Genomic DNA, 19047 nt, shown 5'->3' with positions numbered 1-19047 from the left:
ATCTAAGCTTTCATGATAAAATCAGAATTAAAGGATCATTTCCTTAAATATTATTCTTTCCCCTCATACCTAAGCTTATCAAATGAGCCATGCTCCTTTCTTCACGATACTCTTTTTTTTTTTTTTCTTTGCCTGAAACTTCCTTTCTCTCCTTTTCCACATTCCAGTTCTTGTCCATCCTTTGAGATTTTTCTCAGCAGGACTTTCACAGCCTTCCCCGAATTCTCAAGCCAAGGCATGTACCTTGCATGTTCCTGTTCCCTGACAGCCCTATGTGCAAGCCTGGTGGGCACTTTCCACGCTTTTATAAAGGACAGCACTTGTTTGGGTCCCCCGCTGCACTGAGAACCCCTTCAAGGAACATCTGATTTGTTACTGGATCTTCAACATTTAGAGCAAGGCCTGACTCAGGAGTCTGCTGAAAGAATCGAGGACCTGGGAAGTGTCATCAACATGGGCTCCACTGAAGGAAGGTAACTTGCAGCAGAATTAAACTGTTTTGCATTTAAGTAGAAGAGAGTAAATATGGGATTATTACAAATGGGCTAGCATCATCCTATATTCACTGCTTCCTGGGTTGCAAACGTTTAAGAAACTTCCTAAATGATTTGGGCAGAAGATAAACTCTCTACCTATGACCACCTGCTGGCTTCTGGGTCTGAAGTTCTAGCTTTATGTTTGTGGTATTTAGGGACTCTCCCTAAGGGTTTATTTGTAGCAAACCTGTGGGTGGATACTACGTTCCTATAAAACAAAGACGAAATGTTTTGAAACTGGCTTGCATCGAAGATTACACCTCCCTTCTTTAGCCACAGTTCGGGCTTTGAAAACATTTAGCTCCCTCTATAAACATATTTTTTAAATAGGGTTAAAGGCAGCTCATCAGAGACTGTCCTTAGTCATTTCTCCTTCGCTGCTGACGCTGCAGGCGGGGACTTAGATAAACGGAGCATCTAGGTCAAATCTCCCACGGGCAGCAGGCAGGAGCCACAACCAGGCCAGCTGCTCTCTCACTTGATGCTCAGGCCTGCAAGGCTGTGTCCCTGCCCCACCCAGGGCTGTCAGCCCAACATCGCTGCTTGCTGTGGCCAGGTGGAAATGCAGGCGAACTTGTGGGCACCAGGAGAGCTAGCGTTTATTTTTTTGTTTTTTATTCTTTTTTTTTTTTTTTTGACACATCAAGCCTTTTTCATCTTTTATCAAGACCATGTGACAGGGGGTCTCCTTTCCAGGCAATTCTGTTCCTTTCATGACCAGGCCAATTCCTATAAAATTTTACTTACTTTATGGTTTGCCTCAAAATAGAATCTAGGAAATAGATTACCAAGGATACACAGATCTGCCCTCCCTCCTCATGATCAAGGGGCTAGAAGAAACCTTGAGAGCTGCTCTCAGCAGCAGATGCCATGTAGGAAGTCACATGACATTCAATGGTTTCCAAGGAAGAAACACTTAGGAAAGGATGTTTCTTGCTATGTCTGATCTTAACTCCTATGCTGGGGCTTCCCTCTGGTGTGCGGTGGAGGCAGGAAACCTGGGCGATCTTCCTGCCCTAGCACTAAATGGCTCTGTGATCTGAGCTGAGCTGTTTCTTCTGGGCCTCAGTTTCCTTTGGTATAAATAAGGAGACTGAAATTGATTAGAATTCTTGGGCATGCAGTGGGAGGTCTCGAAGTTCTTTCTGATATTTTGAAAAATCTCAACGAAAGCATGCATTTACCTTTTTCAAAGACAACTAAACCACAATCTGCTTTTGCTTTGCTCCTGTCTAGAGCGATGTCAGCTCAGTGTGATGACAGCTTCAGCTTGGCCATCCTCTGATGGAGCTAAATACACGCTTGTTTAATGCAGAATGGGAGAATACATGCTGCTCTGAAAATGCTGCTTGGTGGAGGCCGTACTGCATACGTGGGAGAGGGGACATCAGGGAAAATGAGGCCTCTGCACTTTAAGAAGAGACACAGTCACTCCTCTCTTTTTTCCTGGACAAGAAGCCCATGGTTCTGAATCTCTCTGTGCCCACTCCCCTCCACATATCCTGGACAGCAGAGACACATAGTCAGGATCAAGAGAGACCTGGGAGGGTGGTACCTGTTCCAGACGGCACTTGAGCACGGCCCACTCCACGTCCCAGGCCGCCTTGTCGCTGGCATACTGCTGCTGCAGCCGCAGTCGGGCACGCTCGTCCTCCCGCAGCTCCGCACGGAAGTCCTCCAGCAAGGTCTTGAAGGCGCTGAACAGCTGCTGGTTTTCCACCACCTGTGGGAACACTGAGTCAGGCTCCACCACCTCCTGCAAGCGTACTTTTTAGGTCAGAAGAGGAGAGGATCTGGCCATCACGGTAGGGTGGGGGTTGTCTCCCAGGTGCTGTTGGCAGTGGGTGCAGGGCGGGTAGGGAGTCTGCAGTTTGCCAGGGAGCAAGGGGTCCCTGTTGCTGGCCATCGGTCTCCTGGGCCTGAGACCGAGGACCTGTTTGATCGGCAGGAAGGTAGAAGGAAGGCTGCCCTGGTGACCTGGCAGCTGTGTTCAGAGGCTGGAACCTGGGCTGGCGCTGTGGGAACCTGCCACAGAGGTGCTCTGGGCCCTGAGGAGCAGGAGCAAGGAAACTCTAGGAGGCCACAGGGAACCGCGAAGCCAGGGCTGCCAGTCACTGTGTGACTTCAGATGTCCAGAACACTGAGTTGGGCTGACAAGACTACCATGGGGGTGCAGATATGACAAGACCGATACACCCACTCATATATATGCTGCCATTCTAGTGCCAGATGTTGTACTAGAGGAAAATTAACAAAGGCCAAGGACTCCTATGCACAAGTCAGATCAGAATCTGACTTGTGGTTACTAAAAGGACACAGATATGACACGCATGGCCACTGTTGGTGGGTGGGTTTAATTATTAAACATTTTGATGCTTGATAATTAAAGCCAAAGGTGAAATGCGCAACCTGTTCATGAAGGCTTTATTGTGGTTCCTTGAGATGGAACTACTAGCCCCCACTTTTCTGCCTCTCAGAAAGGGACAAGCCAGACCCACCCTCACATTTCCAGTATTTGGCACAATCCTTGGCTCATGTTAAGCATGCAAATGTGTCTGGTAAATGAAGAGTGCATTTTTATTACTAATGTGCTTATATCTAACTTAAAATGGTTTATATGTTCTAAAACCTGCCCAGCCTTTTGAAGTCAAATTTCAAAGCCATGATTTCTATCTTAGTACATTTCAGCAAGGGCATTATATCAGAAAGGTTTGGCCAAATGAATGAAACATGCGGAATCAATTATGGTACCTTGACAATAAAAGCCTCGTGAGCCCATCTCTTCCAATCAGCACTGAAAGCACATCACAAGCTCTCTGGGCGGTCTCAGGGCATTTTTTTTGGTGCATTTATGAAGCAGGAGTTATAAAAGCCCTCTTAAGTCCCATTGGATACAGACAAGCTCTAGTATGGAAAAACAGAGCCCCACCCTCTGAGAATTCCTCATCCCCCAAACTTGATAAACCTCTCCTCCCTGGTTCGGCAAGCACACTGGGGACCCCTCCTTCAGGTTCTGCGCACACACCGGCCTTCACTCCGCAGTCATGCTTCTAAATCCATCTAGTTGATCCACTAAACATACACAAAAATGGTTAAACATATATGGGAGGAATTTAAGATACCTTGGATGGATGTTTGTATTTATATAAAATTGTACAGCCACAAAAAAGAATGAAATCATGGCTTTTGTAGCAACACGGATGCAGCTGGAGGCCATTATCCTAAGCAAGTTAACGCGGGAACAGAAAACCAAATACCGCATGTTCTCACTTATATGTGGGAGCCAAACACAGGGTATACTCGGACAGAGAGGGGAACAACAGACACTGGGGATTCCAAAAGGGGATGCAAGGAGAGGGGCAAGGGTTGAAACACTACCTATCGGGTACTACGTTCACTACTTAGGTGACGGGGTCATTAGAAGCCCACACCTCAGCATCATGCAATATACCCATATAATAAACCTGCACATGTACCCCCGAACCTAAAATTATATATATATTAAAATATATATTATATACATTTATAATTATATATTTTATATAATTTATATATTCAAAAATAAAGTTGTATTAAAAAGAGAAATTCTTTAATATGAGCAGATTTATTATAGGGATCTCCATAGTTGTCGCCAGTATTTAATCGAGTAGACTTTTTTTTTTTTTTTTCTTTGAGACAAAGTCTTGCTCTGTCTCCCAGCCTAGAATGCAGTGGATCACGGCTCACTGCAGCCTCAACCTCCTGGGCTCAAGCAGTCCTCCCACCTCAGCCTCCCAAGTAGCTGGGACTATAGGCGTGTGCCACCACACCCAGCTAATTTTTGTATTTTTTGTAGAAACAAGGTTTCATCATGTTGCCCAGGCTAGTCTCAAACTCTGGTCTCAGCCTCAGAAAATGTTGGAATTGTAGGCATGAGCCACTGTGCCCAGCTACAATGGACTTTTGATGGAGTAGAAAGGCCTGTTTGTTCATATTTATTGCTCTTTTTCTCACAGGGAACCATTTTTACTTTAATAACTCCGGGACAAAAGGCATTAAGAGTACAGTTCAGTTAACATTTGAAGAACTCAGAAGCTAGGGAACTATCTATGAGTCTTATATATTCTTACCAACCAACTGAATAGAAATAAATTAGCACTATACTCAAAGACATGCTCGTCAAATATGTGAAGCTGTGACAAACACAGAACAGTTTTTAAAACTCCACGTCAAAAAGTACCTAAAAATTAGCCAGGTGTCATGGCTCTTGCCTGTAGTCCCAACTACTCAGGAGGCTGAGATGGGAGGATGGCTTGAGCCCAGGAGTTCAAGGTTACAGTGAGATACGATCACACCACTGCCCTCCAGTGTGGGTGACAGAGCAAAACCCTGTTTCAAAAAAAAAAAATCTAAAACTTATCTAAGTACAGTTGAGTGATAAGACGTGTCACAACAATCTTTTCAGAAATATACATCTTCATATAGAATTTGTTTGCTGAATAATCACATATATTTTGTGGTAGATTTGTTTGGGAGTTTCATCTTTGGATTTTAAATTAAAAATCACTGCTTTTTGAGTCAAGAGTATTTCAAGCAGAAAATAATGGTAATAATTTTGATCCAGTTTTTGGAGAAGTCATTTAATTTTCACTGAAAAGAAAGCAGAAAACCATATAATACATTGTTATATGTAATCAATAGTTTCCTATGAATGCCAAGTTACATATGGTATCAGACTATGCTGTTCTTGGCCCATACACCACACGACATTAGAATCAGAACTGTACAGTCCTCTTGCAGATTGGAAACCTGGTTTCTCTGGTAGCAAGTACTTTTTGGCTTTAACAGATACTGAATTCAATAAAATTTAAGCCTTAATGATTTATGCACATTTGCATCAGAGTAATCAAAACAGTGCTCTATTAAACCAGGATAATATTAATCAACGTAGAATGAGCTCCAGAATTGCTTTGGGGTGAAGGTGGCCAAAGGGAGCAAAAGAGCCCAGCTCAATGCTGTTGGTACCTGTTATCATCATTCCCCAAGAGCAGCATGTGGCACAGCAGGAAGCCAGGCCAGCTCCTACCATTAGCACACAACGGCATAAGTAGACGTCCATGTCAACATTTCTGAAGACCCAGAATGAGCTGTAGATGGCCATGATTTTTCTGATGACTTTCACACACATGAAAAAAAAAAGTAACGATAATTACTAATATTATAGGTGTTTCCTATGGCCAGGGAGTGTACTAAATTACCGCCAACATGACCTTATTTATATGTCACATCAATTTTGAGTGCATACGCTATGTTCCCCATTTTACAGAGGAGGAACTACGGCTTGGAGTGGCTGAGGGCCAAGGTTCTACTGTCAAGGAAGTGAGATCCTGGACTGCAGTCCAGGTCGTCCCCTTCCAAGGCCAACAAACGGAGCCAGGAATATTCGAATTCTGACATTATACCCTGCCAAGCCTTTTTCTTCTTCTTCTTCTTCTTTTTTTTTAACTTCACCTTGCAGAAGCCATCTAATCCCCATGAAGCTAATTCCATTTCCCATATCAAGGGAAATTAATGATAGTGAGTCATTCTGAGAGAATACCTAAAAGTTAACTTCTCTTATTTTTTTTCCCCTGGTGGCACCCCTTGCTGGGCTACCTTTTGGGTAAAAAGATGACCCAAATCAAGTCAAGAATCAAATGAAGACTCAGGTCCATTAAGACGTCTTTATGATGTAAGTCTTCTTGGACGTGGGACTTTCTGAACCTTTTGTGCCGGGGTCTAGGATGCAACCTTTTAGCTTGTACATGTGTTGAGTGTAGGTCAGTTTCAACTCAAAAATTGGGCTTTTCATTCAGAGATCAGCTGGCTGATTTTCTAGCAAAGCAGCAGGATAAAAAGCTTCCAACTATTTCCCTCTCGTCCACCTACGGGCATTCCAGCCTCACCTAGCTCAGCTCTCTTGAGTGAGACTTACAATGTGCTGTAATACGTCAAACTTTTTAACAGGTTCAGAATTGGTCTTTGGTCCATCAGACTGCTATCCAAGTCTATCTATCCAAGTCTAATATCCAAGTCTATTAATAAGTATTACTAATAGAAAGTGAAATGGAAGTTTGTAGATAAGGTAACGTATCAAGGTATGTGTGATGCAATGCTGGCTATTTTTCAAAATTGTTCTTGCCTAAGATTTCTAGGATTTCATCAGGTGAAATCACAGCTCTACAAAAGAGCTAAACCACCACCAACTACTTTGCTTGCATCAGAGCCACTAACTTTATAACAGATTATAAGCTTAATCTGAAGCTGGAACACACATACTGACCTGCTGCTATGGGTTAACCCACAAAACAACAGTCACAAAATAGAGATGACAGCATCCACGTTTATTTAGGCTCCTTGACAGAGGCAGGGGAATTCCGGAATGATGCAGTAGCTGCTCAGACCCCCACAAGGCACGCATAGCTCCTTTTAGAGACCTCACTTAGCATTCAACACAGACAACTCCTCCACCAGCAGGAGTCCCTGGAGAAATTCTTTACTGTGAGATTAGCTAGAATTGATACGTTCACACAGCCGGCAACATTTTTATAAATGAGCCATTTGTTGTTCTCCTCAACGTAACCTTCACTGTTACATCCAGAAAAGTTCTTTTCTAAAAACCATTATCCCCTACAGAGAATGGGCCACTGAAGACAGACCCTGAAAATATAATCGATTAATATCATGGGAATTAGAGTCATTTAGACACGGAAGTCCTCTGCCCTCTGGCCAAGAGTCTGCCCGGCGATCCCGTCCAGGAGGGTTCTGGGCTGCGGTCTCTACAGATGTCACCGAGAGCTTCCCAAGAACGAATGTGGATCCGGGAAAGAATAGATGAGGCACATATTTTATAAGCTGTAAACACAGTTTTCAACCCAAAGGCTTAGGAAACCAGGGCAAGTCTGATGAAAATCAGGTGGCCACTAGGGAAGAAACTTATTTGTGAGGTCCCAGGTTGAGTTAGGCACTTTGGAAGGCCTGTGGCAAACTGCTGGCCATGGTTGACTCTGGGAGGTAGGACGGGGCGGGGAGAGTCCTTCCACCAAGGACCCATCTGTGCATGTGAATTTTTACCTCATGCAGGGGCTACTTTCGGAGTGACAGAACAACTGCCACCACAAGTACATGGCAAAGATAAAACACTTCACGATCCCAAGCTCTGGTCTGGTTCCTTTTACAGAAAGAGAAGCATGCCTTATAGGGGAGGCCTCCCAGTTGCAGGATAAACTGAAGAATGAACCACAGTATGACGTACAAAATTGAAATGTAAACACCATCTAGGCTCAAGAGAACTTTCTTATAAAAAAAAAAAAAAGTCAGGCAGATCACAGTTCTGATGTGAGGCCTCCTCTGGCAAGCGTGCAGTTTTTGCAACTTGGGCAAGCAAAGGTGGGCAGCCTGCATGGCCAGAAAGGAAGACTCCTGGGGCCTGGGAGAGCCACAGCCCCGGAGGCCCAGGGAGCCAAGGGCTTTCTGTCTGCAGGAGAAAGGCTGACTTTTCAGGCAGCCCCTGGAGGCCCTAATGCAGCACAGGAGCCCCGACAAAGAGCAGAGGTCCAGGGAAGTGGAGTCTACTCACTTCTGAGGCTGGACTGGGTGAGGCTCTTTAGTGACCTGTAGCAGGTGAAGACTGAAATATGAAATACAATTCCTTCAGCTCTTGCTATGAATTTTATATTAGGTTCTTCATACTTTTTTTTTTTTTACTTAGTTGTTTTATTAAATGATAAAGAGAATTAGGTCACATCCCTGAATGAGAAAGTAACTTCTTTTTAAATCAGTTAACCCAAGTAGGGAAAAGGAGCTGCTGGCGCCCCAGGGCCATCATTCCCACACCATTCATCACCTTGTGTGAAGAAGCTGGATTCCAGGAATTACGAATCAGTATGAAATGCATAAACAGCCTTAGGAATGCTGGCCCCAAATGCTTAACGCAGTGGCAAGAGTCTTGGAGCTCAAGGAGAACTAGACGATTCCCTCTGAAAAGCATTCACTGTGGCTCTAGAGCTACCAGGTCATGACCATGAACTCATGTAGCTGAACACTGGGAAACAGGGAGTGTCTGCAGAGCCAAATGTCTGCCAACCTGATGATTTGTTATGAGCCATCCCAAGGTTGATCAGTGTATGCAGTTGTTTTTTAAACCTCTGCGGACATGATAAATGTTGCCATCTACTTGAGTTCAATTGTGAGAATGTTCCATATGTCACAAAGCAAAGACCAAGGCCTGAGGAACACTGTGACTGAGAACTTGTCCTTGGGAAAACGGCTTGGCTAGGTTTCCCATGCTACTAATCGCCTTGCGAGGTGCTCGGCGTTTCTGGAACGGCCCGGCTCTGTGCAGCTCTGCGAGACACGTGCCCTGGCTCTTGCATCCCAGCTGCCTGGCTAATACTCATGCCAGTCACAGAGAGGCAAATCCTCTAACTGGGAATGTTCCCTCCCAGAGAACCAGCTGTCGTTACAGTAGAGCTCGTCCATCTTCCGTCCTTGGACAGGTGGAGTGTTGTGCACGCAGTAGTGAGCTCCTTACTCACTACTGTGGACACTGGCCCACTCGGCAGACCTGGGTCTCAGTGTCTGGACCCCACCCGGCCACCTATCCACGTGCTTCTATAACACGCGGCCCGCAGTGGAAGCTCACGGGTCCATCTCTCGCTAAAAACTAGTGTTGGAAGAAGCAGGAAGCAAAGGGAAACGACATTAAAATATGCCGAATGTAAGGTTCCAGCTGAGTGACTTCACATTATTTTCCACCCTGAGAGTAACATTTTCCATGACTGTTGTTTAGAAAACCAGATGTGCGAGGTGTCTCCTTGTCCAGAGCATCTGCGTGAGTGCGTGGGAAACACGTTGTCTTAGATGCAGCAGGTTTGCGGTGAGGTGGGAACAGTGGCCATCAGTGGCAATATTATGGGAGGCAAGCACACATGCTTTATGAGATTGAATGACAACATTTCTTTCAAAAAAGTAAAATTAGTAGATTTTAAAGCATTATTTGCAAAGTAGCATTTTCATTTCTAACTAGATTATTGCTGGAAAACTCATTCCATGACCTAAATTCTCCCACGAACAATGGCATAACGGCATACTTTCTGATGGCTGTGAATAAAAGTTCCTTTGAAAGTATCATCTCCTTCTTAAGTCACGTTATTCAGGGAGAATGAAGGGGGGACGGGTGTACATAGGAAACAGCTGTTTAGGTATGAAAATCTGATTGTATAGAGAGGGAGCAGGGGGAACCCAAATTCCCCTCAGCCTACACTCAGAAGGTCGCCGCCTGTCATCTGGATCCGAGCCAGCGCTCTGGCGACAGCCCGCTCCCATTAGAAGCAGCGGCTCTGGGCCCCGGGAGCCCGGGCCAGGGAGGAGCAGCAGTTGTGGCGTCCAGTGCAGAGGGAGTGCCCCAGAGTGTCTACAGCTGAGAGGCTAGAGCCGCGCCCATATGACTGCCGCCCCCCGCGGCCACCTGGCCCTGCGCCCTCAGCCCAGAACGCAGGCCTCCTAGGGCAGGGGCGTCCAGCTGTACCCCAGGAGCCTCCTGAGAAGCTTTATTATCATTAATACATAATAAAGCTGGGTTAGAGGGGACTCAGAAGCCTGGGAGCGACAGAGCGTTAACACAGGGTCCTACTCAGGAGCTCCTTACTCCAAATCCTCCGTCACTCACATTTTGGTATAAAAATGCAGGCAGTTTGGATGTTATCAGTAGTATCTTTTGGTTTATTAAGTAGAGTCTATTTCTATGGTGTTTGGCAACAATAACAGCTACTTAATAACACTGAAGTCTCACCTCTCATTCTACATACTTTAATTTTTTTCAAGGTGTCATCAAATACTTTTATCTGGGAGCATTATGTTTCAAGTGGGCCAAAGAGAACTTGAAATATTTCTTCCACGTTGGGGGATTTTTTTTTAGCTTGTCCTTTGCTCCTTATATGTTATGCTGCCAAATGAATGATGCTGCCAATGGCACTCTCTGAGGTAAATTCACTGGCCCCAGCAGGGACAGCACCGCGGATCTGGCCTTACAACAGTCCGTATTTACATGGGTAACTCAAATGAAAGGGTGGGCTGACCGTGAGATGAAAGGCTTGATGAGGTGATTTCTAGGAAAAACCCAGCATCACAAATGACAACAGGTGACCGCAGTCAGGCAGTGGAATTTTCTGCTACCTGAACACCAACATTGGAAACAAAATGACACAAATGTGGCTTAGGAGTCTCCTCTCCCTGGTGTGGGCAGGGTGACGGGCTCGGGTTGAGGCACCCACCTGCTTGTGGGACTGTCCCCTGTCCGTGGTCTGCAGCCGTAAGCTGTGGTCTCCTATCTGCACCCGGGAGTGTGGGGAGTGCTCCCCGACTGGAAAGCCACAGCCTCGGTCACTGTCGTCGTGGTCTGGGCCATCCGCCTGGTGACTCCCCTGGACTCCAAGCTCCCCGAGCCCGGAGAGGGTCTCTGGATGCTCACCCTGAAACAGGCAGGAGGTGACGATCACAGTTTCAGCCAAATCCTTTTGCTGTAGAGCCTGATTTTCACTGTTTGAGGATAATGATCCATGTTATGGATTATCAGTGCCTATACTTCTCAGTCCTTACCCCTAAAATGCTCATTTTGGCCATTTCACTCATAGGCACTTTCTGCATTTAAATAGCACAGGGTGGGTGCTCAACTTATTAGAAGACATTAAGAGAAGACATTAGAAGACATTAAGGAGAAATTTTAATTCTACTGTTTTTTAAATTAGTATTACTAATAGCTATGGTTTTGTAAGTTAAAGGAGGAGGAACTCCAGAGTACTAATCAACAGGAAACTTTAAAACGATTTCTAGGCTTTGCTTAATAATGGTTTTCTATGTCACGGATAGTTGGAAGCTAGCGGAGTTAGTTTTTGAGACTTTCTTCACCCTGAGGAAAGAGAAGCACTGTATTTTCCCATTCCTAGGATGAGAACTTAGAATTACATACACTGTTCCCTAGAATGAAAACCAGACAAAAGGTCTTCGGGAGCTAAAAAGAAACCATCTATTCACAATGCCTTGCAGTAGCTGGCCAAGAAGCCAGGGTCGTGGATGTACAGAATACACAGAACACCAGTGGCTCCCGCCCCGGGTGCACCAGGAAGCAAGGCCAGGAAGGAGCCCGCAGTGCAATCAGTCACTCTGACGTAATCAATACAAAAGCAATCAGAAGGCAAAGATCTCTGTTCTGTTTCTATTATAAACCTAGGAATTGAGGCATAACAGGAAGAACATATACAAATTCCAGAGGTGGCAAAGTGAGTCATCTGAAGCTTAGAAAAGATCCTTTTAAAACTGTGTGGGCAGGACGGCTTTTCACATCTAGGAACAAAACTCAAATAGAAAGAAGAGCAAAAGTTTTAGAAACTAGCTTTTACAAACCAGCCAGGTTGAATGAGATGGTGCAGGACCTCAGGGTGATAACATCAATGAATTTATAAACGAGCAGCAAAGGAGACAGGAGCGAAACTTTGCTACAGCGTGGAGTTATGGACCAGGGCACTCTTAAAACTAGGTCAGAGCATAGCACGGAATTCTTAGTTTCATATATAACTGGACAAGCTGCTGCATTTCCATTTCTTGGATCAAAATTGACAAAACAATTTAAAATAATAATGACTTCACCACAACGCAAAATATCCATGTGGCAAAACTGCAATTGTATCCCATGAATATGTACAAGTAAAAAAAGAGAGAGTAGATATTGAGCAGGCAACCAACAGCACCTGCCTCTGCCAGTCCCTCACTCACGAACATCACGCAGGTTTCATAGGGAAGTCTGTGGTTTTCTTCATGTCGTTCCTGCACTATTCTCAGTAAGTTTATGCCTAGCACTGCATACCTGTTCTTGCTACTGTAATGTTACTTCTGTTATATTTGCTTGTGTATAGGAAAATGATGGATGTTTCAGTCACCTGTGTTCAATTTTCTCTTATCTAAGCATCTGTATGAATTGCTCTAAATGTTTTTTGTAGCAATATTAGATGTTAATCAAATATTGAGAAATAAAATAATAGAACATGACTGTGTGTAGGGTGCGTGGGGAGATAGCAGTGTCTGGGGTCAAGAACAAAACAGATGCAAATAAAAGGAACTCGACAGTGGAGTTACCTCAGTGAACTCCTCTCCTTCCTCCTCCATCTGCTTCCCTTGCCGCCAGTGTTTCAGCAGCCACCTGAGTTTGACGTAGAAGAGGAAAATGTTCTGCTTCAAGGACCGGAGCTCCTGCTGCATCAGATTCTTCTCATCACTCCAGGTTCGCTCATGGAGGCTGTTTTGCAAAGCCAGGCTGTGCATTTCCAGTTCTTTCCACCTCAAGGCATAGAGGTGCTCCTCCTCCATCTTGAACGGAACAAGAGACAGTGTGACAAGCGGCTAATCCAATCCGCCACCCAAACCAAACCAAGAGTCCCTGCAAACTGCCACTCAGTCTCTGTCATGCTGCATATAAGATATGAAACACAGGAGCCCCCAGAAGTTTAGTTTGATTAAGGGCTTCAGACGTTTCCTGTTGACAAAACCCCATGAATCTTGTGATTCAGAAACAAGTGCTATTTCAAAATAAGGTATTGTGACAATTTTTCATTGCCAAGTCTCTCATGGTGTTTTATATGTCTCGGAAGTGCGGCTTACCACTGACTTAAATCCCATGTAAGCAGATTCCGTTTCCCCTCTGTACATGGGCTGGGCACTCAAACGTACATTAAATCGTAAAGAAGAAAAGAAGTGGAAATCCTTCCCCTCTACTTCCTGAGCCCCCTGACTCCCCACAGCCCTGACAGAAGAGAACCCCAGCTGGTGGAGAGCACAGCAGGCTGGGTGGAAGGAATTCTTCCAAGTACACAGGCCTCGACTGCATACAACAGCGGGGAAACAGAAAAGTGGGTCTGAGAGCCTATTTCCATGCTTAAAGACTTGACGTTCCTATTAGATGTGCATATCTCTTTTTTTTTTTTTTTTTTTTTTTTGAGACGGAGTCTCCCTGTGTCTCCCAGGCTGGAGTGCAGTGGCGTGATCTCGGCTCACTGCAAGCTCCGCCTCCCGGGTTCACGCCATTCTCCCGCCTCAGCCTCCCAAGTAGCTGAGACTACAGGCGCCCGCCACCACGCCCGGCTAGTTTTTTGTATTTTTAGTAGAGACGGGGTTTCACCATGTTAGCCAGGATAGTCTCGATCTCCTGACCTCGTGATCCACCCGCCTCGGCCTCCCAAAGTGCTGGGATTACAGGCTTGAGCCACCGCGCCCGGCCGAGATGTGCATATCTCTTAGGAAAAGAAAAGTGTCACTGAAAAAGTATCTTGCATCTCCATATTAAATTCCCGTTTTTTAAACACCCCTGGTATAGACACTCTTCTAAGCAACAAACGATAATTGTGTATCAACAATGAAAAGCAAAAGAGTGAATAAAATACCGCTTTGCACATAAGGGCACAAGAATAGTATCTATAAATAATATTTACAGTAGCTAAAGTGATACTATGGGATCAAAGCTTTGTGTTCTATAGACCAATAAAAGGTTCGAATGCCAGCCTGAAGGTTATCAGCTGTCCTCTCTTAACACTCCTTCTTATGCCAAAAACCAAGGAAGGGATTTATTTTTCTCTTTAAAGTACTAGATTAATTCTCAGAGGCCATGGGAATAGAACCACAGCTGCCGGAGGCCAATGCGCTGAAGGCCAGTGAAGAGTCAGAGGCAGCTCTGCAAAGGTCCACAGGTCTAGACAACGACCTGGTGGCTGTTCTCCTAATACCTGACCTTTATTATAGTTTTGGCCGAAATAACAGAAAATAGGTGATTTTATTCACCATCTCAGCAACCCTCAGCATTCCACCACTGTTCTCCCCTGTGGACCCAAGGGCAGCCTAGTGCACCAGACACCCAGCATCTGCAATTTCCTACTGGTAAGTCAACGTGGTATTTTTTTGGGTGGGGGAAGTGTATTTAACATTTCACACTGAAGATGTAACAGTCATGGGATCTTTTGCACCATCTGGTTTGAGTTAGGTACATGACAATAGAAGAGGCAGTTAATCTGTAACAAAGATCAGTAATTAAAAAGAAGGGCGGTCTGGTCTCTGGTCTCTTGGTCATTCACAGAACAAGAACAATGAGGAAGAGAGTTCATCTATAATCTAAGAAACAAAACTGCAAACATGTTCATGACTCAGTCTCCAGGACTTAACTTTGCCCTTGACATAATCCATTTAGAAAGTCCTGTAGTTTTATTTTCTTTTACAAGTCTTAGCCAACTGACTCCTGCTAGGCAGGCTTCACTGGCCTCAGGGGCCATGTGAAGATAATGTGAGCCCCTTCCCCGCCTGGCTCTGGAGAGGTGCCGGGCCCGGCTGTGGAGAGGCCCCGGGCCCGGCTGTGGAGAGGTGCCCGGCCTGGCTGTGGAGAGGCGCCGGGCCCGGCTGTGGAGAGGCCCCGGGCCCGGCTGTGGAGAGGTGCCCGGCCCGGCTGTGGAGAGGCGCCAGGCCCGGCTGTGGAGAGGCCTTGGGCCTGCCTGTGGAGAGGCGCTGAGACACTCGGACCCGCCTCCAGCACTGCGCCCAGGCCCTCCTGGAGAGCCTTCTTTTCTCTCCCTCACGTCTCCACTGCCCTTTCCAGCTCCTTCTGTTCCACGACTCCGTGAACTCCCCAAGTCTCAGAGCTCAGTCCTCTGCCCTCTGGGCACCTTGGGGGACACTTTCCCTTCCCTTCTGAACAAGCCTGAAGGACATCTCCTACCATTCGAAGGCTCTTCCGCAATACTCCTCCATCATCAACCCACATACTAGAAACACGTGGGCCCCGGACATTGTGCTAGCAGCATCTTCAGTGATAAACTCACTTTTCAAACAATTTTTGGTGCCATGCAAAACTTTTTTTGTTTAATTACTTAGGAGTCTATCTTTCAAGTAACATGGAATTATTTTCCTCTGATAATAAGATGTGCAATTTGACCCCTAAATGAAACACTTAAAAATTGAGTCATGCATGTAGTGGTAGAAGTTGGCAGAAAGTATTTAGATCTTGGCATTCGGCCCTGCCTTCCCTAAGCTGCAAGGTACAGAGAAGGCACTCACTCCTTTAATCAGTTTGTGACCCACTTAAATCACATGGCCTCAGTCAACATGGGGGCTTATGTGTAGCACACATTCCTTGCCAAAGTAAGTTCTTAGATACACCAGGACTTTATTTGCATAGGATATTTATTTTAAAACACCAAGGTGCTCTATTCAAGATCAACTGCTTTGCTTTGTTTGGTTTTAAAGACACAACTATCTTTCAAGAACAAATACACAGGGGAAGAGCAGCTGCAGCAATTCTGAACCTAGATATCTGTCCACCACTTAATTAGGTTTGGGGTGGCAGGGATTGGGCCGTTCTCATGGATGTCCAGGGCGATGAGTGCCCACATCTGCGAATCCCTTCTACTGGGAACTCTGGGGAAGGATTTGCAGATAAAAGGTAATTAGCGAGAGTAACAGAGGTTAATCAGGCCACAGCTCAAGTTGCGGCAGTTTTCTGAAGGCAATGGCTTAGGGTGAGGTTGCTGATTTTTCTATCAGAAAATTCACCCAACATTAGCAGAGGTGACAGACACACTTTTCTGTCCAGTTGCATTTAGGCTCTTACTTGATGTTAGGCTGGTACTGCTGCAGGACAGTTTAGATTAGGTATGAGGAAGACCTTGCTGTGACCACAGTGTAGATGCCGAAAAGCATGTGCTAGAGCAGAAAGGTAGAGTTATCTTTAGGGGCATCTGAGGGGACAGCTCTACTGGGTGACCTTCCCATAGGTGCCCGGGAGTCTAGCAGCCTGTACGCAACAGACAGCCTTCTTTGAAAATGCATCGTGGCATTTCTCCTTTGGGGCTGTGCAGTTCACGAAGCGGTTGTGCTGAAAAATCCGTGTTAAATATTTACCTTATGGATCTTGTTTGTAAATGTCTCTGTCTCCTCTTGATGCAGTCTGGCCGCCTGCACGAGCTGACCCTGTAGCTCCTCTATGGATACACTCTGCTCAGGTAAAACAGAGGGGCCCCTGAGCTGATCGGTGGGATAAAGGAAGGGGTTTAGTGGAAATGAGAACTCTGCCTGAGGTGATGACGCAGGACAGACATCTGCACAAGCCAGGGACACACACGGAGCGACACAGCATGTGTGGGCGCTGCAGCAGTGGAGTGACTGTGGCAGCTCCCCTGGGGTTTCTCGCTAGACCCCACCGCTCCCTGAGTTACCTGGGGCGGGACAGCTCCACCTGCCCTGCATCTCTTACCCAGGAGGGGAGTGGGCAGCGTCACCCGCCACCATAACCACAAACCAGACTGAGAGAAGAAGGCCAAAGTACACCAGAGGTGACCTTGCTCCCACAGTGGCTTCTGGACGCTGGGATGGTCAGAGCTGACTATGACCGAGGCAAGCATGACCACCTATTACACATCAGCCTCTTGGATTCCCTCCCCAAGTCATGGGGTCTTTCTGAGTTGCATAATTAATTTTTTCATATGCTTTCTTATTAGAGTTTTTCCTGCTCAGCCGAGGGTGTCTTTATCGAGGTGATCTGACCCCGATGCTCAGGGCAATAGGGTGGGGGTTCATCAATGAGCAGAGATGCACGGCTTCAGGCCTCCCAATCGCACATGTTGCCTAAGGAGAATCGCACAAAGATGTACTTACTACATTTAAAGACAGGTGGTGGAATCCGTATCATGACTTACTGGTAAAGTCTACCTTTTATGTTCTAATGCCATGATAGAGGAGTCAGTGTCACTACTTTTGAAATAAAATGTGTTTAGAGATGGAAACACTGTTATGCTAAAAATCTCAGGCATCATCAAAATTTAAGCATGACAGTTTACCCACTGGATTATGCTACTTGAAGACAGGTGATTTATAAAACTGGGAATTCGAGTAGATTGTTGCAATAAAATATGTGCTGTTTCACTGGTTCACTCTGAGTCCCTTTAACTCATCTACTACTTCTCCCTGAGGATACTGTTTGCTCCTCCTAATCTGCTGGTACCTGGGTAGTCAAGAGTGAAGATCACACCCTAAGAACAGAAAATGCAAAAAATAAAAGAGAAGAGCACTTTTCTTAGCACTGGGGATATGAGAAAGGGGTATTAAGGAAAGAAGAACAGAGACAGAAAATCAGACACTGGGGATTCACCGAGTTTGGCATAAAATTTTGAAAACTAGAGATTTAAACATCCTATTTTCAGAAAACTCAAGAACTTCTGAGAGCATTAAATGCTTCTTTGATTTGCTAGTTGTTCGAGACTATTATAGTCTTTTATACATACGAAGCATTGTTTGGGGTTCTCGGAAAAGATGCATTTCCCTACATGTTGAATTGACCTCAATGACTAATTTTTCATTTCTAAAAGTTCTATTACTTAAAAAATATGTGTGGTCTTTTATGATAGTGACATATTGTTGTCCTGTTTGGTTGCCTTTAATAACTGTGAAAGCACTTATCTGATAGCGTCCATCTGAAAATTCTATTATCTGCAGTCTTAGGGTTGGATCCCATTTGTCGTGACTGCCAACTCGTGTTCCTGCTGGACGTTACTGGCTTGTGTGACTTCACCTCCTAGGGGCACTTACCTATGGATCTGGTATGGATCTGGGTGGAGGATGTGCCTCCAGTCTGGTTTCCTGTTTGCTGGAGCTCGCAATATTACACAAATCCCTTTCTCTGGGGATTGCTGGACCAAACTGGTAACATCAATTCAAAGCCTGACCCTGGGTGAGGCCAGCTCTAACCCTCCCACTCCTGATGCAGAGCTCTTGCTGGGGAAACAAGTATCCGCACTGCCTCCTCGCTCCTTGCCCCAGGGCCAGCAGGCAAATGCTTCTCTGGTTCATTCATTTCCTTTCTTTCCCTGCGATGTCAGGCCCCATCCTCTGTTCCTTTGGAGCTGCTGAAACCCAAGGCTCCCAGTTACCAGTTCTGGCAACAATCTCCCTAATCCACCCACCCAAGGGCCACAGAGACCGCTCTGGTGCTCAATCGTTTGTTTGTTTTTGTTTTGAGACAGGGTCTCGCTCTGTCGCCCAGGCTAGAGTGCAGTGGCGCAATCTGGGCTCACTGCAACCTCCACCTCCCAGGCTCAAGCGATTCTCCTGCCTCAGCCTCCCGAGCAGCTGGGATTACAGGTGCATGCCACCACACGCGGCTAATTTTTGTATTTTTAGTAGAGATAGGGTTTCGCCATGTTAGTCAGGCTGGTCTCGAACTTCTGACCTCAAGTGATCCGCCCGCCTCAGCCTCCCAAAGTACTGAGATTACAGGCGTGAGCCACCATGCCTGGCCTTCTGGGTCCCAATTCTAAAATCAATTCCAACTCTTGAAGATTCCCCTAAATTTCCTGGGAATTCAGCAATGTATTTAAGAGGATACTTCGTATTTTATGCAGTGTTTTATTCAGTATTTATTGAGCACCTCCAGTGCTAGGCACCGTCCAAAGCGTGGGGGATACAG

General features: G+C 45.7%; 1 protein-coding gene across 23 annotated transcripts in view; it reads right to left on the bottom strand.

Moving 5' to 3' along the window:
- Window positions 1–19047, bottom strand: part of MTCL1 (microtubule crosslinking factor 1) — a 125545-nt gene that overhangs the window by 22922 nt on the left and 83576 nt on the right. For 9 of the 23 annotated variants that reach the window (XM_028837983.2, XM_028837987.2, XM_028837984.2 and 6 more), the window contains 4 exons: window positions 16488–16610; window positions 12687–12917; window positions 10829–11026; window positions 2092–2259 (listed from right to left, as the gene is read on the bottom strand). In XM_028837983.2, coding sequence (XP_028693816.2) covers window positions 2092–2259; window positions 10829–11026; window positions 12687–12917; window positions 16488–16610 — 720 coding nt within the window. The remainder of the gene's footprint in view (window positions 1–2091; window positions 2260–10828; window positions 11027–12686; window positions 12918–16487; window positions 16611–19047) is intronic. The other 14 variants (XM_028837988.2, XM_077975237.1, XM_077975239.1 and 11 more) reach the window with 2 other exon arrangements.

This window comes from Macaca mulatta, chromosome 18 (genome assembly GCF_049350105.2).
Source record: "Macaca mulatta isolate MMU2019108-1 chromosome 18, T2T-MMU8v2.0, whole genome shotgun sequence".
Lineage (NCBI taxonomy): Eukaryota > Metazoa > Chordata > Mammalia > Primates > Cercopithecidae > Macaca > Macaca mulatta.
This window is presented reverse-complemented; position numbering and strand designations above follow the sequence as displayed.